This window comes from Typopeltis vanoorti, chromosome 22 (assembly GCF_054136105.1).
Source record: "Typopeltis vanoorti isolate ZY-2024b chromosome 22, IOZ_Tvanoo_1.0, whole genome shotgun sequence".
NCBI lineage: Eukaryota > Metazoa > Arthropoda > Arachnida > Uropygi > Thelyphonidae > Typopeltis > Typopeltis vanoorti.
Window position 1 is genome coordinate 4,213,902 of NC_143570.1, and position 23,258 is coordinate 4,237,159.

The window sequence follows — 23,258 nt, forward strand, 5'->3', positions numbered from 1 at the left end:
AAACCAATCCAAAAAAAAAACCATAACACTACACAATGTTATTTTGTGTTTATTATTACTACACAATGGACTTTGGCAAGAATATAGAAAATAAAGATCAAGAAGGTGACAAAATATTCTGGAGGTTGTTGAAGAAGCTTAGGAATGGAGGAAAGAGTGCTGTAAAAGGAATCGGAGATGATAAAGGTGACATGAAAATCGGAGAAAAAGATATCCTTGAAGTATGGAGTAATTACTTTGAAAAACTGCTAAATGAAACAAGCAGTGGTAAAAAAACACTGACCAGGCATGCAGTCAATCAATACTTGAAGTAGAAAAAGCCATCAAAGGCTTGAAATGTGGAAAGGCAGCAGGAGTAGAGGATATTCGACCAGCAATGCTGAAGTATGGTGGTATAAGAGCCTTACAGGCTCTTATACCACCATACTTCAGCATTGCTGGTCGAATTGCTAACTCCAATCATCGGGAATTCGAATTGAATTCCCGATGATTGGAGTAGAGCTCTCATAGTACCCATATATAAAAAGGGAAATAAAACTGAATGTGAGATTTACAGAGGTATTTCCCTGCTAAGTGTTCCTGGCAAGATCTATGCAAGTATACTTGAGAAACAGTTGAGAAGAATTGTGGAAGAACAAGCTGGATTCAGGCCAAATAGAGGCTGTCAGGATCAGATCTTCACTTTACGAGAAATAGTCGAGAAATCATGGGAATATAACAAAGATCTGTATTTAAGTTTTGTTGATCTGGAAATGGCATATGACAAGGTCCCAAGAGAGAAGCTATTCACTATGCTACAGTTATATGGTATCGATTGGGTATTATATCAAGCAATACTTCGTCTTTATTTCAGTTGTAAATCAGCAGTTAGGATTGAAGGAAGCACAGGAAGATGGTTTAATGTTAAATCTGGTGTGAGACAAGGATGTACATTATCCCCTCTGTTATTCATTATCTATATGGATCATATTATGAAGGAAAGTGGTATTAAACATGATATCAAAATTGGAGATGTTAATGTCAGCTCTTTGCTTTATGCCGATGATGTTATACTTCTGAATAAATCCGCTACAAGTCTGCAAGATTCTCTGACTAAATTGAATAGTTGTTGTAATAGATATGGTATGAAGGTCAGCAATAAAAAGACAAAGACAATGAAAATAAGCAGAATCATTGAAAATGTCAACTGTGTTGTGAATGGAGAATCTGTGGAACAAGTAAAATATTTCAGCTACTTAGGCACGATTTTTAGTGAAGATGGTAAATTAAATATGAAAATTGACAACAGAATCAAAAAAGCTGATATGGTAGGAAGTCAATTGAATAAATTCATATGGAATAATAGAGAAATTAGTCGGAACACTAAATTAGCTGTATACAAGACAGTGTTCAAACCAGTTTTAACTTATGGATCTGAGAGCTGGGTCAGAAGTAAAACACTTGACCAAAGACTAGAGACCGCAGATATGAGATTCCTGAGAAAGATTAGAGGCGTGAACAGATGGCATCAATGGCAATATCAGATTAAAAATGGGGATATTAGGAAAGAACTTGACATTGTCAATATCCAGGAATGCGTTAGCAGAGCTAATCTCAGGTGGTATGGTCACTTGAATAGAATGGGCGAGTAAAGATTAGCAAAACAAGTGTTCTCTGCCAGGTTGGCAGGAAAACGACCCAGAGGAAGACCAAGATATAGGTGGATTGATACGATACAAAGTGCCTTAGACGATAGAAATATAAGATCTGATAATGTTGGAGTCTTGACAAGTAACAGACTGATTTGGAGTAAAATTGTAGATAGGAAGTTAGTAATGATGTAATTTTTTCATGTAATACTATCATATCCTGTACACCCCTTGAGGGTACATGGCAGGAATTTGATGATGATGATATACATACTAGTCAGTTATATATTGACCCTCTTTATCAGTGACCTCTTGCCATCTGTCCACCAACTTCATTATGCCATGTTCATAAAATTCCTGAGGTTTACCTGCGAAAAACTGATCCAGGTGTACTTTTGAACGCCTCCTCATTAACGAAGGTTTTCCTGTTTAGAGAATTCTGCAATGATCGGAATAAGTGGTAATCGGAAGGTGCCAGGTCCGATGAATACAGCGGATGCGGAAAAACATCCCAGCCAAGACGTAACAATTTACTTTGGGTTGTTAACGATGTGTGGGGTCTGGCGTTGTCATAGTGAAAGACAACTCCTTTCCGATTTGCCAATTCAGGACGTTTTCTGCTAATTGCATGGGCCAATTGCGTTAATTGTGAGCAATAGACAGTTGAATCAATTGTTCTGCCTGACAGTAACACCTCGTAGTGGACAACACCTTTATAATCCCATCACACAGAGAGCATGATCTTCGTTGGGTGCAATCCCGCTTTTGAGGTTGTTTGTGGCAGTTCACTCTTGTGCCCCATCATATTTTACATACCACGTTATCATACACGACCCATTTTTCATCTCCCGTAATCATCCGCTTCCAAATGGATCATTTTCTTGGCGACGTCGCAGCGAATCACAGATGGATATGTGAGCAGTCATATTGTCCTCAATCAATTCATACGGCACCCAAACATTGAGTTTTGAAACATATCCCAGCTTGTGCAAATGGTTTTCAATGCTTGTATGAGATGTGCTCGATACTGCAGCAATCTCCCACACTGTTTGTGATGGATTTTTGTCTACGATATCCTTCATAACACTCGAATAAACCTCGGTCGGGCAACCGGCATGAGGCATATCACTGAACGTTGAAATCTCCAGAACGGAATTTGGCAAACCACTTTTGACATACGCGTTCTGTTAAGGCCATCCCCATATATGCTGCATATTTTTTATGGGCCTCTGCAGCTCGTTTACCTTTTTTGAAATAAAAAAGCAAAATATGCCTGTAATGTACGTTATTTCCATGCATATGAAGTAGGCTGAACGAAAATTCACTGAAAGGTTATGTGAAATGTCGCCTTTCAACTGCGCAATAGCATTGTGCAGTTGAAAGTCGCTATTGTTGTGCTGCTGTGCAACAATAGTGACAGGCGAAGCGGTGTAAATTTGTACTAATGCATAAACTGAACGAACTTATTTGCCAACCCAATACTAATAGCCAAAAGGTGTCACACCTTATTATTAGAATACTCTGGATTAGAGATAGATGTTGGAAGTTTTTCCACTTGGTTATACTATAGATTAAAGATATCATTTCAAGTACTTTGCACATTTGTAATCCAAGTGTAAGCAAACAAAGTTTGCACCTGAGGTAATTTCAGGACTGAGCAACTCGTATGTAGAAGCTAATGATTTCCCATCATTTGCCTTATTCTCTAATCCAGAGTATTTTAATAATGAGGTGTGACACCTTTTGGCTACTCATATATAGAAATATGACTTCAGCATTTCTTTAACCTTGGTATCCCTTCTGGGTCTGGCTCCCACTGATGAGACCTCAATAAAGATTAAAACCAGTCTGGGTAGTGACCCCTTCTCATAATAAATAGCATTATACTTAACCATAAGGATATGTGCTTTGCATTGGGATACTAAGGCAAGTGATGTGAAGTCATTAGCTTCATTAGCTATATACAAGTTGCCCAGTCCTGAAATTGTTTCAGGTGCAAATTTTGTTTGCTTTCTTGGCATCTTTAATTTAAAGAAATACGAGCATTTAGAAAATTATATAAGAATAAACAGATATTGTAACTAAAGCTGATAAGGGAAATGCTATTGTCATTATGAACTAAGAAGAGTATAACAGAACAATGAATCATTTTCTTAAAGACTCCTCCACTTATCAGATTATAAATTGGGATCTTATGAAATCTCAAAAGAGAAAAGTGTACAAAGTATAAAAAAAAAAGTGACCTCCTAGCCTAAAGAAATTACCAAAAAACTTGAACTTTATGTCAAATCACCCCCGATATATGGGCCCCTAAAATTTACTAACCCAATACCCTTTTTTCCAATAGTAGATAACATAGATACCTACAAATTAGCTAAACATATATCCAAATCACTTTCTTCCCTTACAGGCAACCATACTTTTGAGGTTGGGAGTATTTCATAGCTGATGCTGATTCTAAGAATAGTAATTTAACATGTTCGCTGCCAACTACGAGTATACCCGTAGTTGGTATATGAGCCTCACAAGCCAGTTACGAATATACTCGTATGACGTTTACTGCTGGCAACGAGATTACCTGTACTGACCTTGAAGAAGTGAAAATGCTTGGCTTGTGGAGCTAGCAGCAAAAGTGTTTATACTCATAGATGGTATATAAGCCACACACAAGCCAACTACGAATATACTCGTATGCCGATTACCGACGGCAATGAGAGCACCCTTACTGACCTTGAAGAAGTGAAATTGTTTGGCGTATGGGAACAAACTATGCCCGAGTAGCGTGTCAGCGAACGTGTTAATAGAAAATTTAACTGACAGATTCTGACATGGTCAGTTTTGATATGATCTCACTTTTCACTAATATTTGCAAGTTATTTCCTATGGAAAGAAAATATACACAAACAGCTAGATGATCTGGATTGCTATGTCCCTTTCCCCCATCCAGCAAACTCTGTATGGAACATTTTGAAAACCAAATACAGCTACACTTAAATCAACAGTTTGATTTGCTGTTTATGATGTGCTTGCTGTTTGGCCTCATGGTCCAGACACATTAGATACTTTTTTGTCATACCTTAACAGCCAACACCCTAAAATAGACTCACCATAGAAAAGGAAAGTAACAATAGTCTTTCCTTTTAAGATACACTAGTGATACAACTTCCCAATGGCTCATTATCCTTCTTTATCTACAGGAAACTCACTTGTACTGGAAGAACAATCTCACCATCATCCTTCTCAACAGTATGGCATCCTCAAAACATTTACTCACCGAGCCAGGTGTATTTGTTCAAATGACACATCCCTTGAAACTGAGCTCAGAGACCCTTTTAACCAATGTTTACAGCTGACATAAAACATTACATGCACCTCTCATCCTTCCTACACCACAGCAAAACCATTTCCATTCCATATGTTAGGGGCACATGGAGAAAATAGCCAGTTCTCTACAAATATGATCTCCATACTACTCTCAAGCTTTTATTCAGCTAGCTGTTTTCATATGCTCCCCAAAAATCAACTACATCCATTTGAACATGCTGGAGTGTATAAAGTTCCTTGTGACTACAATTTTGCCTACTTTGGACAGTCTGGTAGATCTGTTAACATCTGCCCTGAAGAACACAACAATTACATTTGAGACCATCTCTATGGATATTCTTTCATATAGGATGAGATGGGGAGAAAAATGCAAAGATCTGGGAGACTGTAATTTTAAGACCTGATAGCTGGACTTCTCTAAATTAACTTTGTAATTAACCAACCCATGGAAGGTGCCTTTCTGTGTTGTCTAATTTCTTGCCACATTTACCTAGTTTAGTTGTGGATAATGCTGGATAGTAAACCAGCAGAATAATAGTCATCATCATGCGTATCAAGGATTTAGGCCTAGCATGGCCTGTTCCGGCCTTAGAAGTCATCATTTAATGGTAGTGTTTATATTTTTTAATATTTTCTATTACTGGTTCTTGGTTTAATTCTTTCATAATTTCTTCGTTTCTTTTGTGATCAAATAGGGTATACTTTACAGTTTTTCTCATAAACTTCATTTCTGCTGTTATTAATCTTTGTTTGTCTTTTTGTTTTATTGTCCAGATTTCGCTTCCATACATTAAGACTGGTAGGGGCTAATGTATTGTATACTTTTAGTCTGACTTGTTTTTGAACTAGGTTTGGTTTAAATATAGAGTGGAACAAAATAATAATGTTTTCATAAATATATTTTTTCCTCTTGGTGTTGTTTATACCTTATTACCGAATCTTGTATTCTTAGATGAATTGAACTGCTTGCAGATTTAGCTCAAGAACATTGCTTTCTGTTTTGATTAATAATGTTTTTTTGCTTATAATGAAACATTAAAATTGGAAAGTGAAAACTTATGAATTACCCTTTTCTGCTAATAGTTTTTTATGAGAGTGTACTTGCACTGAAAGTTATTATTATTTTGTGACACCTCCAAGGAGTCCAAAGACTCATCAAGGGAGGGCACCTACTCTACAATACTCTGTCTCCATCATCCACACCAACGCCATCTACTGCTCACCACTACTACCACTTTTTTGTCTGTAAATTGTGTATGTCCCTAAAGGCCAATTTGTCTGTATGTGGGATGAAAAACTTGAGTTTCCAGGAGAAAAATCCTGCTACCTCCATATGAGATTGGCTAACTCTTTGAAAAAAACCCATATAAGATTCCTTCCATCATGACGAGAATCAAACTTAGCCTTTTCCATTCAAATGGTGCACCATACTGTCATTCTTCCAGTTATGCTGCAGAGGCGGTTTATTTGAGAATATCCAGTATCAGTAGTATACTGAAAGTTATACTGATCACCCACATTGATTTGTGTCGTGCTGATTTTTACCTATTTTTTATTACTTATATATATATATATTTTTTTTTTTTTTAACATATTAGTTTTTACATAGTTTGGAAACCCTACTGTAGAGAACAGTCATGGAACCTTTTCAAGTTATTTTAGGCCTCCGATAAGTATGGCAGTAATCCCAGAATGAAATTCCTGAAAGATACTGACAAATATTTATGACCACAGGAAGATTTCTACCCACAAGCTGTTGGCCTGAGAGCACATTTGCTTAACCACTCAGCCAACCAGGCCAGCAAATTTATGATCGTAATAACCCAAATTCTTGTTTATTTATCTTGAATCAAGTAACTAGCTGATATTTCTTTTCCAATAAATTTTAATTATCTTGCCCTTATTTTAAAAGATATTTCATAAACAAATTAATATATTTTTTGGCCTAGGCCTTCACAGTATTGTTGTGATGCCTTTTTTGGGTTGTTTGTTCATTACCTTTCTTGTTGCAATTGAACTTTAATTCACAAAGATCTGTTTCATAATACTGCTTTAAAATAAAGGGATTAATAAATTTTAACTTTCTCAAATGTTGCATTAACTTTAGTTGACACTTGAAATGATAACTAAATTAGAAAAAACGTATTAAGGAAATCATATAGCATGCACATTGTAATAATGTGCATATGCTGTCTAATAAGAAAGTGAGACAAGTGCATACTAGTGTACAGTAATGTATTGCCTTATTATATATTATCCATACATTATCAATATTTGAGTTTTTTAAGTGTGATATCAGGTTTGTTTAAAAATGAATGTTATATCCATATTTTTAAATAGCATTTATTTCTTTGAGTTTTTGCAAAGAACTGGTAGTTGTAGTGATAAACCACACCATGGGGAAAATTCAACCAGAATTTTTGATTAACTGGCCTTGGGAGCTGGATAAAAAAAAAGTTTATTGTAACTCACCACTTGTCTTAAGGTAATCACATTAACGATTCAGTTGCTGGCTCAAGTTTATTCCACTGCTGGATACTAGAGTTGGTTTTAACATACTCTTGTTTTGTAGCTCTTATCACCTTCATTTAATGATGAGGGGATAAATATTAAGTATTTATTCATTGCTGTTTTGTAAAAATGTTTTCAAGAAATTAAATTTTCTTTTAGGAAATGCTAAGCAAGAAGTCCAGAAAATGGATACAAAGGAAAATGATGTTGACTCTACACAGAATCCTCAGCATGCTGAAAAGAGGCCTCATGAAGAGAATAATGTTCAGGAAACTCATAAAAAGAGGAAAAAAACTCATGGTCCTGTTCAGCGGAAAAACGCTTTAATGCAATTAAACGAATTAAAGCCTGGTTTAAAATATTTAGTTGAGTCTCAAAAAGGGCCTCCTCATGATCCCATATTTGTAGTGTCAGTTGATGTAAATGGACAGAAGTTTAAAGGTCAGGGCCAGTCAAAACAACTTGCTAAGCATGCAGCAGCCCAAGCTGCCTTAGCATCCTTTGTTCAATTTAGAGATGTACCTGAAGCAATGACAGCAATTCATAAAAAGATAAGTAGTAGTGATTTTACCACTGATAATTTTGATAATGAAACTGCTATTTATAATCGTTTTGAAGCAAAAAATGGTAAAGTGGTAGAAGGTTTAAGCAAGCAGGGTGATAGTAAACGACCTGAGAGGATAGCTGAGAAGCTAGTTACAGAAGCAGATAAAAAAAACCCTGTTATGTTACTTAATGAAATACATTCTGGTGCTCAGTATGCTGAAGTTAATGAGAATCAGTTAGTTCCTTATCAGCGATTCACTATGTCTGTAACTGTAGATGGAGAAGCCTTTGAAGGTTCTGGACCAAATAAGCGAATGGCAAAAGCAGCAGCTGCTCGAGCAGCTCTTATTAAATTGTATAATATAAACTATAATAATTATGCAAAACTTGTTGAACAAGCAGGCTGCAAGCCAGGTTTTTTAGATTTTCCTCAATATATTGCTGATTCTATTTCACGAGTCATTTTAGAGAAGTTTTCAGAGATAATGGTTGGAAATGCTGAATACGCAAAGTGGAAAGTATTAGCTGGGTTAGTCATGACTACTGATCCAGAAATGAAGGATATTCATGTTATTAGCATATCTACTGGTACAAAATGCATCAATGGAGAACATATTAGTATGAATGGGGCCTCACTGAATGACTGTCATGCAGAAATTATTGCAAGGCGGTGTTTAAAGGATTTTCTTTATGGTGAGCTGGAAAAGATTTCTCTTCACAAAGAAGATTCATCCATACTAATGAGAAAAGGTGGGGGATTTATAGTGAAACCAGAAATAAGGTTCCATTTATTTATTAGCACATCACCTTGTGGGGATGCGAGAGTGTTTTCTCCGCACGAGGATTCAGGTTCAGAGGCAATAGATAAACATCCTAATCGAAAAGTACGTGGGCTTCTACGTACAAAAATTGAATCTGGGGAGGGAACGATTCCTGTAAAAGCGGGTAAACAAGTACAAACTTGGGATGGTATTATACAGGGACAGCAGCGGTTACTTACTATGTCGTGCTCTGATAAGATAGCCCGCTGGAATGTTTTAGGACTCCAAGGTGCACTCTTGAGCCATTTTATTGAACCTGTATATTTAGAGAGTATTATTGTTGGCAGTTTATTTCATCCAAATCACATGTATCGAGCTATATATGGTAGAATCATGAAAACACTTGGGGTCTGTTCTGGTACCTATCACTTAAATATGCCTAAGCTGTGCACAATCAGTACCCCTCTAACCAGAAATATGTCCAAGTCTCCAAATTTCAGCATCAATTGGACTATTGGTAAAGAAAAACCTGAAATTGTGAATGCTACCACAGGAAAAACTGAAAACGGAGTGGTGTCATACTTATCAAAGCGCTCATTTTTTCAAAGATTTTCAAAGTTGTATGGCCATATTTCATCATTCACCAACCAGACCGTAGTATCCCCACCACGTTTATATTCAGAAGCAAAAGTTGCTGTTATGGATTACCAGATGGCAAAAGACCAAGTAAGAAAGTCATTCCAGGAAGCTAGTTTAGGAGTTTGGATTAAGAAGCCTGTTGAACAAGATGAATTTGAATTGGTATTTTAGATTAATAAGGAATAGGAGAAATACAGATAGTTTCTAGAGCTTCACCACCACCCCCATGATGTGTAACAAATATACACAATTTTTTTTTTTTTTTGTTTTTTTTTTTTGTTTAATTTTGGAAGGAAATAGTCAATTCAAGGGATTTTGAATGGATATTTTCTGTTCATGGAAGTTTTCAATTTATTCATAATCTGGTAGGTGCAGTCAGTGTCACATTCTGATGTCTATAGTTCTGCCTACTTTTTAAGATATAGGTATGTGTGTTCATGCCCATATTACATTCACACACACCCTTCCTTTGTCTTGTATACTGCTTATTTACACTGTAGTGAACTCTGTACAGTGTAGTTTTAGGCATTAACTGGATGAAAGAGAGTGGGAACGATCATGTAAAAATTTCATTGGTCCAGTACATTTATAGTTTTCATTATCATCAGTTTTGTTACACATTAGGACGTGTGTGTGTGGTGGTTGGTATGCACATATATGATGTTTATATATGTATCTGTGTTCTGAATAAATGTTTTTCTTTCCCCTTCCCTCCCCTCATATTTTGCAAATTCCATTTCTTTTTTCATCGGAATAAAAATCGCTTAATAAAATGAACATTGAAAATTATGTTGTTCTGTTTTGTATTTACCTTAAAGAAATTCACTGATAATAAAGTACATAATGTTTGCCTATTCAAAGAAGAAAGTTTGTTAAAAACTAGTGACGTTATTCTTTGAACTAGGTATGTTAAAAAAAGTATTTAAAGTTATTATCCAGAATTGATTGTCTGTTTCATATTCTGTATTTTTAATGTACACCCTCTGTCCAAAAAGAAACCGAACTTTTAGACAATTGAAGAAACTAGTGGTGCCACCTGTTCTTTCTTTTTTGTTGTTGAAAGCGGCAACCTTCATTAGTGTTGTGTCAACTGTTTATGACATTTGCTTCATTAGAAGCCGAGTTATAGTGCCAAGAGTGACTGCGCTTTGACGAACAGTCAGTTGTCATGATATTTATGCCGTATGCGACAAATTCTCGCTATCAATTGCTTCAAAACTTGAAGATAAAACTCACCATTGACTGTTAGGCCAAGCGGAATGAATTCTTTGTGGATAATGCCCTTGGAATCATAGAAACAAATGAGCATTGTCTTTACTTTTGATTTCTTCAAGCGACTTTTTTTTTTCAGATGCCCCTCTTCTGGTGGTTCTCCACTCAGCACTTTGGCACTTTGTTTCGGCTAATACTCAAAATGTTTCGTCACCAGTAACGATCATTTCAAGAAGTCCTTGATGATAAAAGTTGACCAACGACCAAAAAATGTATTGAATTTCAGTATATTTTTTGGTCATTGGTCAACTTGTGGGGAACAAATCGCGAATTCAATTTACAAAGGCCCAAACACTCATTCAAAATGTTGTGCACGGTTGATTTTGGAATCCCCCAATTCATCTTCAATCAATCTCATTGCTGATTTCGGGTTTTCTTTGATGAAATCATACACTTTTGGATGTTTACTTTGCTCAGTCCAGTTTTTGGCTTTTCGTCATCCTCAAGCATCTCACCACCACTTTGAAATTACTTAAGCCACTCATAAACTTGATTACGGGATAAGCATTCATCACCGTATGCTTTTTGAAAGCATTTGATACATTTCGGCAAAACTTTTACAAAGTTTAACACAGAAGTCAATCGCAGCTCTCTGTTTGAAACTCATTTTCTGACCATTCGTCAAAACAAACTGTCACTCTTGGCACTATAACTGCTTCTAATGAAACAAATATCATAAACAGTTGACACAACACTAATGATGGTTGCCGCTTTCGACAACAAAAAGATGCAACAGGTGCCGCCACTAGTTTCTTCTATTTTCGAAAGTTCGGTTTCTTTTTGGACAGAGGGTGTATGTAAATAATTAGATTTGTGCATCCAACAAAAAAGGTAATATTTCTGTGTTTAGAAATGACCACTTTTGATCCTCTGCTATTGTTCAAATATAAATTCTTAATTGATTTAGTTATTTTTTGGGACAAAAAAAAACACGAAAAAGTTATAATTTTGAATTCAAGTTTTTAAATGTTTATACAATTTGAATATATGTATATATATTTCCTTCTTAAGTAACTTCTTCAATTTCTAGGTTAGTAATCATACTATCCCAGTGTCCGTTCTCCTGTTTTTGTTTAAATTTCATTAAATGCATTTTTTATGTTAATAAAATAATTTTGTGGGTGAATCAGAATTCACAACAAAATAAATCAGCTAGAAGTTTTTTTATAGATGAATAGTCATCTAAAATCAAATTTGGCCTGTGTATAAAAATTGAACTTTGCTAATATTTTATTTAGTGTCTTAGTGTTTTGTGAACAAGTCATAACACTACATCAAAGTTTATAATAAATTTAAATCTGAGGAATTGAATTTATTCTCATATTTTGGTAATATCTTATTTTATATAGCATAATAGGAATCTTGTGATATATTATGTGGGTAAAAACTCTGATCATGTTCAAATATAAATTCTTAATTGATTTAGTTATTTTTTTGGAACAAAAAAAAAAACAAGAAAAAGTTTAATTTTGAATTCAAGTTTTTAAATGTTTATACAATTTTAATATATGTATATATATTTATCTTTTCAACATGGATAGCAACAACAAAAAATGGTATGAATGAATAGATTTAAATTACATTTTAGGAATTAAATTGGTGTTTGTTATGCAGATTCGAAAATTTTAAACATGCTTTTTTTTATATTAACTTATGTGCCATAGTTGCCCTCTGAAATCTTTCTTTATTGTAATTTTTTACATATACGCACAATGACTGTTTTTCGTTTGAATTTTTTGTTTTCCATATCAAATATGAATGAACCTAAATCATAATTGATAGCTGTTTCTTGCAGCTTGTTACCTGTCTTTGGTCATATCTTATGATCATGTTAAATTTGTTGTACATAACTTCTGGTTCAGATGGTCTTTTCATTGCTCACAGAAATGAATAATAAAAGAATGTGGAAACTGGTATCTACATTTCAAGCTATGCAAGAAAATAGTATTAATATCATTTGCATAATGAGCAGGTTCTAGAATAGTTTGGTTGTATATTAGTGTCATAGTTTCAGATGAATTTAGCTTTAATTACAGCTGTACTGGGCTGCTAGAGTCTGCATTAGGGTTGGAGGTAAAAATTAATTGAAAGACAATTAGCTGACTGTTTTACTAGCAGGTAACCAAACAATTATAATAATTGTTTGGTTCAGTATGCTTTCTAAAAGTATTAAGAGTTATTCTTGTTATCTTTATTCTCTTGGATCTAAGGAAAGTACTCATATTTCGAAATCAAGAACATGTCAGGAACTTGATCTAGAGCTAGAATTAAAATGTTAGGAATGATTCAGGGATTTTTCTTGCAAATCTCAGGCAATGTTTTAACTACCTTAGCATTGTGATTCCATAAATATGTTTCTCTATCCACTATATATCCCTCCCCAATCTAGTTTCATCGACTGCGTGAAGCAAATTTCTATTCTTCAGTCCAAAATACATAACTTTAGGCTTTAGCATCATCAGATTGATACTCATTTAATATTTGCCTGTAAGATGAGTTGGTTCGAGTCAGCTTGCAAGTATTCTGTGAGATATTTCTCTTATCACTCTCCCCAACTTAGCAAATCAGGAAATAACTGAGCGCTGTAGACTATGCCCACTATTGTTAATAAACAAAAAGTGGCCTGAGTACAGAATCCTGTGGAACACTGCTAGTCACCTTCCTTCTCCTTGACCCAGCACTTCCATACATCATTTTCTGATATTTGTGAGTTAACTACTCTCCTATTTATGCCATTTACATTCACCTATTTTTTTTTTTTTTTGTGAGTTTGTGTAAATACTTCATATGTGGAATCGCGTGAAATTGTCTTTTCTCTCTTATCCAGTGTTTAGAGTGAAAAGTTGGATGTTTTTGTGGAATAAGATTTTTGGATCTTACAGAATGTTTTATGCTTATATTAGCATGAGGCTTATATCCTACCAGGAATTAGTATTTATCTGCAGGTGCTATATTCAGGAAGTTCCCTTATGGAATTGAATAGCTATGATGAGATCCTCCTTGCAAATAGTGTAGATGGTTAGCTATTGTAAATGAATCCCTCCATTATTTTGGAAAGGATGAAAATGGTGAGTGTGGGACTACAATGAAGAATTGAAATGGAAGTAACAGACAGTATACTAATAATAGAAATGGAATTCAGTTATTGGAGGGGGGGACCTTAATGAATGAGTTTCTTGACCATTTTTAGTCTAATAAGAGTAATTAAAATGAATAAGATTAGGTAGAATGAATAACAATTACAAAATAAATATGCATTGGAGTATATAATGTTACATTCATGATGAGAACTTGATCTGTGGTGTCATTAGAGTCCAAAACAAAAAAGTAGATAAACTGTAACAGTGAGTAGTGTTAAGTAAGAAATTTTCTCCAAACTGGGAAATTCTCAGGTAGTCTTTAGTTGATGAATAAGTGCTTCACATTTCTTTATATATACTTTTTCCACGGGGGAGACAAAGTAAAAGCTTTGATCTAATACTCGCTTTTTTTTTTTTTTTTTCCCAATGAATCCCGTGTCTTGAAGATATGACTGGCAAGTTAATCCACGTGAGCAAGGAATCCAGTATACTTATGGATGAGAATGAAGTTGATCCTTTAGGAATCACAGAAAGGATGCTAATTTGCAAGCTAGATGGAAGGAGAACTAAAGATGTGTGGAGTTGTGACTTTATTTTACAAAGAAGCTTAGAAACTATTCTAACAAACTTTTTAACATAAGGCATAGAAACCTTTTGGACTGTTTTCCTCAGAAGAATAAAAGTGCAAGCCATGGCTGTTTATTATTCTAAGAGATAAGAACAGAGTTGTAACCTTTAGAGAGGAAAATGGATTTATAATCGACATCATTTCATGTTCCAGAAGCAATTCTTTGGAGTACAATATATATATCATGCATATATATTCTTTACATTATAGAAATTACATTTCTATAATACTAGACTTCTGAGAAAGATGATGGGAAGTGGTATGGACATATCATCCTGTATTAGTTCCCATCATCCTAGAAAAGCATGCAGACAGTTTATTGATATCAGGAGGAACATTTTTCTGTAGTAAGTCTGATACATTGGCCAATGGAATATTTGTAAAAAGAGATATACATCTAAGCAACTTAAAAGGCTAATTGGTGCCAAAATAATATTAGAAGTGTTTTTGAAATCTTCAGAGTTTTTAATGTTTGACAGCAAAGTAAAGTAGAAAAGAGCTTGAGATGTGTTTGGCTGGCTTGTTTTCTGGAATTCACTACATGTATTTAAGGAAGATTCTGTTTATGAATTCTTGAAAATCATGTCATTTAGTGGTTCTAGCATAATACACTAACATGACTGTTTCCTTCTTTTCCCAGGTTTGGATTACATATTTTTAGAAGTCCATATATTTGGTTCGTAATTCATCTAAAAGATTTAATTTATTAATCTGAGATTATGATGGAAATGTACCTTTTAAGTAGAATGATCACATAATAAAATGCTTCCTGAGATATCCATTTTATGATATTCTTACATGCCTCTATCATCCTTCATTATAAAGGATAGTAATCCAAGATTAAATAAAACTGAATATTTTATAAACTTTATTTTTAAATTAAATAACCTTTTAGATAAAGTACAAACCAAAGATGTGAACTATCAAAAAATTTGAACAGAATGTTCCTTTAAGACCTATAGGAAGTTCTGTAAGTCAGTTTTCTGCCTTTATTGATATTTCTCCTTCATACATTAAAAACTGATATTTTATATAAAAGATTTAATATATCCTGCATATAAAATACTGCCTGGTAGAAGTTGATACTTCTGATAATTTTACATTCAAATCCTAGAGAATTGTTTGTAGATGCAAAAGCCACAAGCATTCCCATGAGTATTTTCACAAAGCACTGAGGGAACTTCATTCCATATATTTTCATAGACAAGTTGCAGTCCTTGATTTAACAAGAATGTATACATGTCAGTGAACCATACAAAGAACCTGACCATGGAGTAATGAACATGCGATGTGCTTTTCTACTCTGGTGGTTGTTGGCAGATACATTTTATTTGAATATGCTTATTCAGCATTGAAGTTTAGTAAAGTGATGCTAATGATGTAGAGTTGTTTCTTGTGATTTGGACTTAGTCATAGTAAATGTAGTTGTGACTAGCTCTTACATTCATGTTCTGGACAACTGCATTTCTAATACTTGTAATTTTAAGGTTCTGGTCCTTTTGCCTTTTAGCATGGTATCATCCCTTGTCATTATAAACACAGGATTTGAAGACTATGATTGGAATATTTCAGTGGCTAATGCAGACCCCCCCCCCTCACCTGAACCTAGAAAAGCATGCATGGGATGAAGTGGTATTCAGAATTGCAACATAGCCAAGATGGCATTCTTCATTCTTGGAGCTTACTAATGTTTTAAAAGGCAGGATACAACATCATCAATCTAACAGAAAGAATATAAGCAGAAGCAGTTTAAAAGAAACTTTCAACCAGAGAAGTTCAATATTGAAAATAACTGGGTTATTATTGGTTGTAGTAGCACAATATATAAATTAAATTACTGGTTTCGCTACTAAAACGACATATGGCTTTGTCACAGTGAACACGAAATATAAATTTAAGGTTAGAAACCATAATCTAAAACACTAACAAGAGATGCTTCTAAGAACCATTACAGTATGAATAATAGAAATGTGTGAAGGAAGTGACATTAGTCAAATACTACCCAGCACTGTTTGGTGATGTTTTTTCTGTAAAGTTGAAATCTGGCATCTGAGAGGATCTAATGAGATTTCCAGATGTCACACAGGATCAGTTCTTGTTTAAGGGATGCTGTGAGAAAAGATGACAGTTGATTATTTTATTTGACAAGCGATGACCTAAGTTGAACATAGAGCTCTTGTTCCAGTCGATGTCATAGTGTGTGTGTGGGAAAAGTCAAGCTAGACCAGAGTTGTCTTTTCTGTTATGAGCAACCTCTCCATGATGGTCTTTTTTTCTTATCTCAAACTTCTCAAAGTGTCTGACCTATCTTTTGAAAGGACACTCAAGCAGGATACCCTAGAATGTTTGTAGAAGCAGTTGTTGTGTAAGAAAGAAGATTATATAGTTGAGAATATACAGTCACTCTATTTGTGAAGTTTATGGAGATGAGCAATTTTGCTTGAAAGTCTACTGATGGGATGGAAACAGTCTCTGCAGAAAAGCAGTTTTTTTTTTTTTGGACATTTTTGGCTACTGCTGAAAGTTAATTGGTGGAATAAAATTGCTTCGTTTATCTTCTCTTTCATTTCTTAAGAAGTAACACGTTTTATAAGCATATTATGAATGATGCAATTTTTTTTTTTTTTTTTTTTTAAGTGTGACGGCGAAGACATGGATGTAAGGATTACTATGGGTTGGCTTTCATTAGACATCAAGTGTGAAACCATTATCTGAATTTTTTGTGATTAAAAACATCTAGAAAGGATAATCTTCCTTCACGTTCTATTTCCAAGTTGAATTTTATTTTTTGGGCAAATTAATTGGTTGAAGTTTGTTTAATTCAGCAATGCTGTGTTTCCAGATCGAGGATATTGTTGATGTATTTGCACTAGTCTGGAGGTTTTGGCTGACACTGAATTTTTTCAAAATTTTCCATGAATAGGTCAGCGCACAGTTGGAGACAGAGGACTTCTCATGGCGATCCCAAAAAGCTGTTTGAAAATTTAATGTAATTAATGTTCCATTTAATGTAATTGGTGCTGAGGCAATGTTTTGAATACCTTAGTGACGTCAGGCGGGAACAGATTATCAGTGAGCCCTAGAACTTCATCTGCAGGGATGTTAGTGGATAATGAAATGATGTTGAAATTGGCAAGTATGTGTAATATGATATGATGGAAATGTTAGTTTCTGAATCAAATATGAATAGTTCTTGATGAAGGAGTCCGAATGTTGGATATTGTTTCTTAAGAAAGTGCATAGTAGGATAGGTAGGCAAACTTATTCCATCCGCTATCGGTCATAAGTGTATTAGTGAATTTTCAGAACTCTGTATTGCAATGGGTAGAATTTAAAGCAAGGTGATGCTTGCATTCTAATAACATTACCAAAAGTACATCCATTCTTAGAAATAATTTTTTGATTGAACGATTTCATTTGATAGACACTTGCAATTCATGTACCTATAACGTGATACGTGTTGTATGTAACCCTATTTCGCTCCCATTCAACATTTGTGAAAAATGCATGGTGTACATGTAGCAGTAGTCATAACAGTAACATGAACATGTAACTCATGTTTTCTATTTACCTATTAATAAAAGAAAAGTGTATGTTGGTTATGTGAATAAATTTTTATTTTTTAAAAATTAATTTTTTTTTTTTACATCATGGACACCACAAAAAAGTAGAAAACATATCACTATCATAAAGAATGGGAGCCATTTTTATTTTTTAGCTATGATAAAAGACAAATGTTTATATTTGTAGTGTTAGTGTCATATTACCAAAGAAAGAAAGTGTGGAATGATTGATACTGGCGGCTATGAAATTAAGTATCCATAAAATAGTGATTTGCTGGAGCTAAACTTAATAAACTGAAAGGGAAAAAAGTCCTTTCAGCCCAACAATTAATTTTTATTAAAGAAATGTCAAAAGCACATACAGTTGTGCCCTTCCAAGTATGTCATATTTTTGCTAAAAATAAGAAACCTTGTAATTTTCAAAATAGCATTTTTAGAAGTGGTTGATTTCTTGTTTTGTGACTCAAAAATAAGTCAGAAATAGTTTCTGCTATTAACAACATGCAATTATCTCACAATACAGTGGCAAACAAGTGGATAAAATGGTGTTTAATTTAAAAGATCAATTATTGGAAGACATGGATTGTTTGGCATATTCAATTCGATTGGATCTATCGACTGGCATGGTTGATGTATTCCAAATTATTATTTTTATTAGAAAGCTTTTTTGAGGACTTCTTCATCAAGGAAGAATTACTTATAAGTCCCTTGAAAGCTATACAAGAGGTGAAGATTTTTTAGCAGTTTTAAAATCTTTATTAAGGGAATTCAGTCACCTTTTTAGAAGTTCATATCAATAATTACCAGAAGATTGCATGCTGGTTATGTCACCATGCAAGAGTGATTCAAGAAGACTTCTGGATTTTTATATTGTTGTTGTTTAATACACCAACAAGGTTTGTGTGCTAAAATATTAAATATGAAAGAATAGGATATACCTTTCATGATTGCAAATCCAATTCAAGTGTAAAGATGAAAAGGCAGCTTTTTTTGGTTGTAAGGAGAAGAAAATTATAATAAAGGTATTTTAAATTACTATGCATACTGCAGTGATTTTAGGAGTTAACTTGTGATATTAAGCAGTTTCTTGCTGTAAATGGCAATGATTACAAGCAGTTGGAAGATTGGAGAGTAGTGAATGAGTGGAATGTGTTGCCAGAGTCTGTTGTAGTTGCCATGACTAAATGAGTTCAAAGCAAAGTATGATAGATACTGCACAAATGTTGGATAGTTCTTGACATGATGTTTAGGATCCCCTTCGATGAGTCCAAGGACTCCTTGGAGTTGCCTACCATAATAATATTTAGTTATTAGATTTTGCGTTGTTGACAGATGTTACAGCTAAACTAAATGAATTAAATTTGGAACTGCAAGTTCAGGATAAAACGATTCTTCACAAGTTCTGTAAATGTTTTTAAACAAATTAAATCTGAATGTGACTTTTTCCAAACATGATGGAACAACTTAAGTTCGACTAATACTCATTTCATCACAATTAAATATATCAAAGAAATTAGGAACCTTATTCCAGATTTTGATAATCATTTCCAAGATTTCAAAAAACTTGATAGAAATAGATAATAAGCCGAAAGGCTATTTTACCGGCGAATTTGTTAATTAAGAGGGAGATGTTAAATCCCGTTTTATTTTATAGCCGGGTACGAAACTAGGGTCGAAATCCATGGACAACCATAGAGTTTCAATGCCGAAAAAACTATCGGCTGAACCAAGTGTAAATGATCACTTGGACAGTACAACACCAGGGCAACTCCATGCAAAGGTGGAGCAAGATCCCTCACTAACTTTAATATTCTTTCATAATGTAAAACCCAACTCCTAAGATATATATATATATATATATATATATATATATATATATATATATATATATATATATATATATATATATATATATATATATATATATTGTTTTACATTATGAGAAGAGGTCACTACCCAGACCGGTTTCAACCTTTTTTTTTTTTTTTTTTTTTTTTTTCTCTTTTTTGAGGTCTCATCAGTGAGTAGGTAGACCTGGAATATCAAGGTTTTTAAGTGAACAGAAACTTATATACCTCTACTATCGAATTGCCGAAGTGGTGCACTATATATTGTTAAATATTGTTAACTACAAAGATAATAAGCCGAAAGGCTATTTTACGGCCGATATTTTTTTCGGCATTGAAACTCTAGGTTGTCGATGGATTTCGACCCTAGTTTCGTACCCGGCTATAAAATAAAACGGGATTTAACATTTCCCTCTTAATTTGATAGAAATAGTTTTATTACTACGAAGTTTTTTACCTTTTATTTACGAGTTTTCCATTTGATTCTAACATAAAAATTGAAACAACAGCAGAAAATTTTTCGAGTCTTTCATACGGATATTTTTGAACTTGAGGCAGAAACCTTATAAAATGATTATTTTATCAACGCACACGGACATCTGAAGATAATTTTTGGAAATATTTGCCAAGTGACAAGAATCCCACTTTAAGAAAATTTGTTTGCCTGCTTTGGTTCAGGGTATTTGCGTGAAGTAGCATTTTTGCAAATTAATATAATTAAGACTTTATATGAATTTCTCCAAATAATTACCCAACAAATTACAAAAGAGATTGCAGTGTCAAACAAGCAAAAAAATCGAGACCCCAGGTATTTCAAAATACGTTTTTTGTGTTTCTTTTTATTAACAATACTATCATAAAAGCATTGTTTTCACCTATAACTTACCCTAGCTGTATGAATATTATGAATAAAAGTGTTTATTTAAAGGTTTATTCAGCTTCTTAGCAGTCCTTCTTATCATTTTGATTCTTTTTTTTTTTGGATGATGCATAGGTAAACAATTAAATATTGTAAAATAAACCAATAAATATTTTTTTTAGTAAAAGTAGTATGGACGGATATATTTATTAGAGAAGTAGATCTTGTGTAAAAAGTTAGTGGACATCACTGCAGTGTAGTCTTGGGGTTAATGGATGCATGGATTATAGCTTTTTCTTTAAATCTGTTGCAGCAGTAAGTATTTTGTTTTGATCGCACTTCCTCTGATAAGCAGTTCTGGGGAAGGAATTGTTCATTGCAGATTTAGCTAAACACGGCATAAATTGTTTTGTATCGTGTGACTCATGCAATTAAATATATATTATAATTTGTATAATAAATTATCACTCTTCGTCTGATTGAATGAAATTGGCGAGAAAATAATCGGCTTAAAATAAAAGTGTGAATAAAAATCATGTCCTACGAAAAAGCTTTTGTATTTCAAAGGAAATGCATTTAGTCTTACTATTGATATTAGGTGGCAGAGAAATTATAGAATTTTCTTGCTGAGTTTTTGGCCAAGATTTATACTTTAAAACAAGTAGTCAGAGACCATGAAATTGTAATATGAATAGTGTGGGATTATAATATAATATGAATTAATATGCTTAAGCTTTATTGATCTTAAAAAGTGCATGCTAAGATTCCAGTGGAAAATCTATTTAAAACACTAAATCTTTAGCTATACAAATAAAGCTAAGCAGAGCATATCATAGCTTATTTGTAAATGGCAAAGGAGAGAACTGAAGAATGTACAGGAAGATTTGACTTTAAATCAAATGACCTTGTCATTACGGAAAGTAGTGTTAAACTTGCCATCCAAATATTACGTATTCAGCTAAGTTCTTTATTCCGTGCAGATTATGTGGTATTGGTATGAAAATTGCAGTAATAATAATAAAGACCTGAAAAATACACAGGAATACGAAAATTTGAACTGCATATTTAGTGAAGATTACAAATTAAATATGGAAATAGATATTACAGTAAGAGGGTTATGGCTGGAAACAAGTTGCATAAGTTTATACTGAATCAGGTGATCTAAAACAGGGCTGTCCAAAGCACTGCCCGTGGGCCGCATGCAGCGCGCCTGTGGGTTTTGATTTTCACGAGCGAAAAAATAAAATTATTTGAATCGGATTCGTATTAGATATTTTCATTCTATCACTAATCGAGATTATCGATTAGTGATAGAATGGTGATAATTTTATTTGGTGTTTACATCGCTATATATACCCACATGTTTTTCAAATATTAGATGTGTCAAAGAAGTGTTCTTACACTCTTGTTCCAGCGCGCAATTAGTGTTCGTTTGTTCAGCTTTCGAGATTGTGTCTCTGCTACTCACCAAATTACTAGATACGCATTATGATGCGGCCCTCGAATTACCTAAGGTTGGATAGCCCTGATCTAAAACACCAAATTCCCGGTTTTTAAATATAGTTTTGAGAGTTGGTTAGAAATTAAACAACTTCAAATACTGGAAGTAGCAGGACGTCTGTGTGTCAAATATCCTACTTTGTGAGAGAGAAAGATTTGAAATATTAGAATAGAGATTTTAAAATGCATTAATATGGCAAATTTTAGTTATAAAGGCTTAATAGTATTGGAGAAAGAGACAGAATGGCCCAAGGTGATAAATGAACCAGGCATGAGATTAAGTAATACATGAAAAAAAGTTTTAGAATCTCTTTGTATAACTTGTCACTGATCTGTATGATGTTCAAGGAATAGTATATTTGAGTTGTAGTTCAGCAGTTAGAATTGATGAAGTTAAGAAAAAAAGATGTTAAATCAGGTGTGAGACATTATGTTTACCGTTATTATTATTCTATATGGATCACATTATGAAGGAAAGTATCATTAAACTTGATATCAGAATTGGAGATGTTAACCTTCCCTCATTACTTTATGCAGATGTTATACTTCTAAATAAATCTGGCACAAGTCAGCAGGATACCTAACAAAATTGAATAACTGCTGTTATAAATTTAGTATGAAAATCAGCATTAAACGATAGACTATGGAAATAGGTAGGGACATTGAAAACCTTAACTGCATCCTAAATGGAAAACTTAAAAAACAAGTAAAAGCTTTCAGCTATTTTTAGTGAAGATATAGAAATTGGCATCAGAATTAGTAAAGTTAGTATGATAGTTAAGTAAATCCATTTATATGAAATAATTTATAAAAAAAAGACAGTAAGATTAAGATCTAGTGGATTGATACAGTAAAAAGTGACTTGGAAGATCGAAATATAAGGTCTGATAATATTGAAGCTAGACAGATTACAGATTAATCTGGAGCAAAATTGTTGATATGAAATTAGTAGTAGTTTTTTTTCACTAGGTTATAATATAATTTAAATTAAACTTGCCAAGGAATTATATTGTTTCATCTTTTATCCAAGTGTAAACATGCAGTTTGCTTGCAAAGTATCTTCACATCTAGGCTACTTGTATATAGAGACTAATGACTTC

The 23,258-nt window shown here is 33.7% G+C and overlaps 1 protein-coding gene across 1 annotated transcript in view; it reads left to right on the forward strand.

Annotated features, from left to right (window-relative positions):
- Adar (Adenosine deaminase acting on RNA) overlaps positions 1–12,098 on the forward strand; it is a 29,619-nt gene extending 17,521 nt beyond the window's left edge. Inside the window, exon 2 of the mRNA XM_090411800.1 lies at positions 7,623–12,098. Within this exon, the coding sequence (XP_090267926.1) occupies positions 7,623–9,580 (1,958 nt within the window). The 3' untranslated portion in view covers positions 9,581–12,098. The remainder of the gene's footprint in view (positions 1–7,622) is intronic.
- Positions 12,099–23,258: the final 11,160 nt, after the last annotated feature.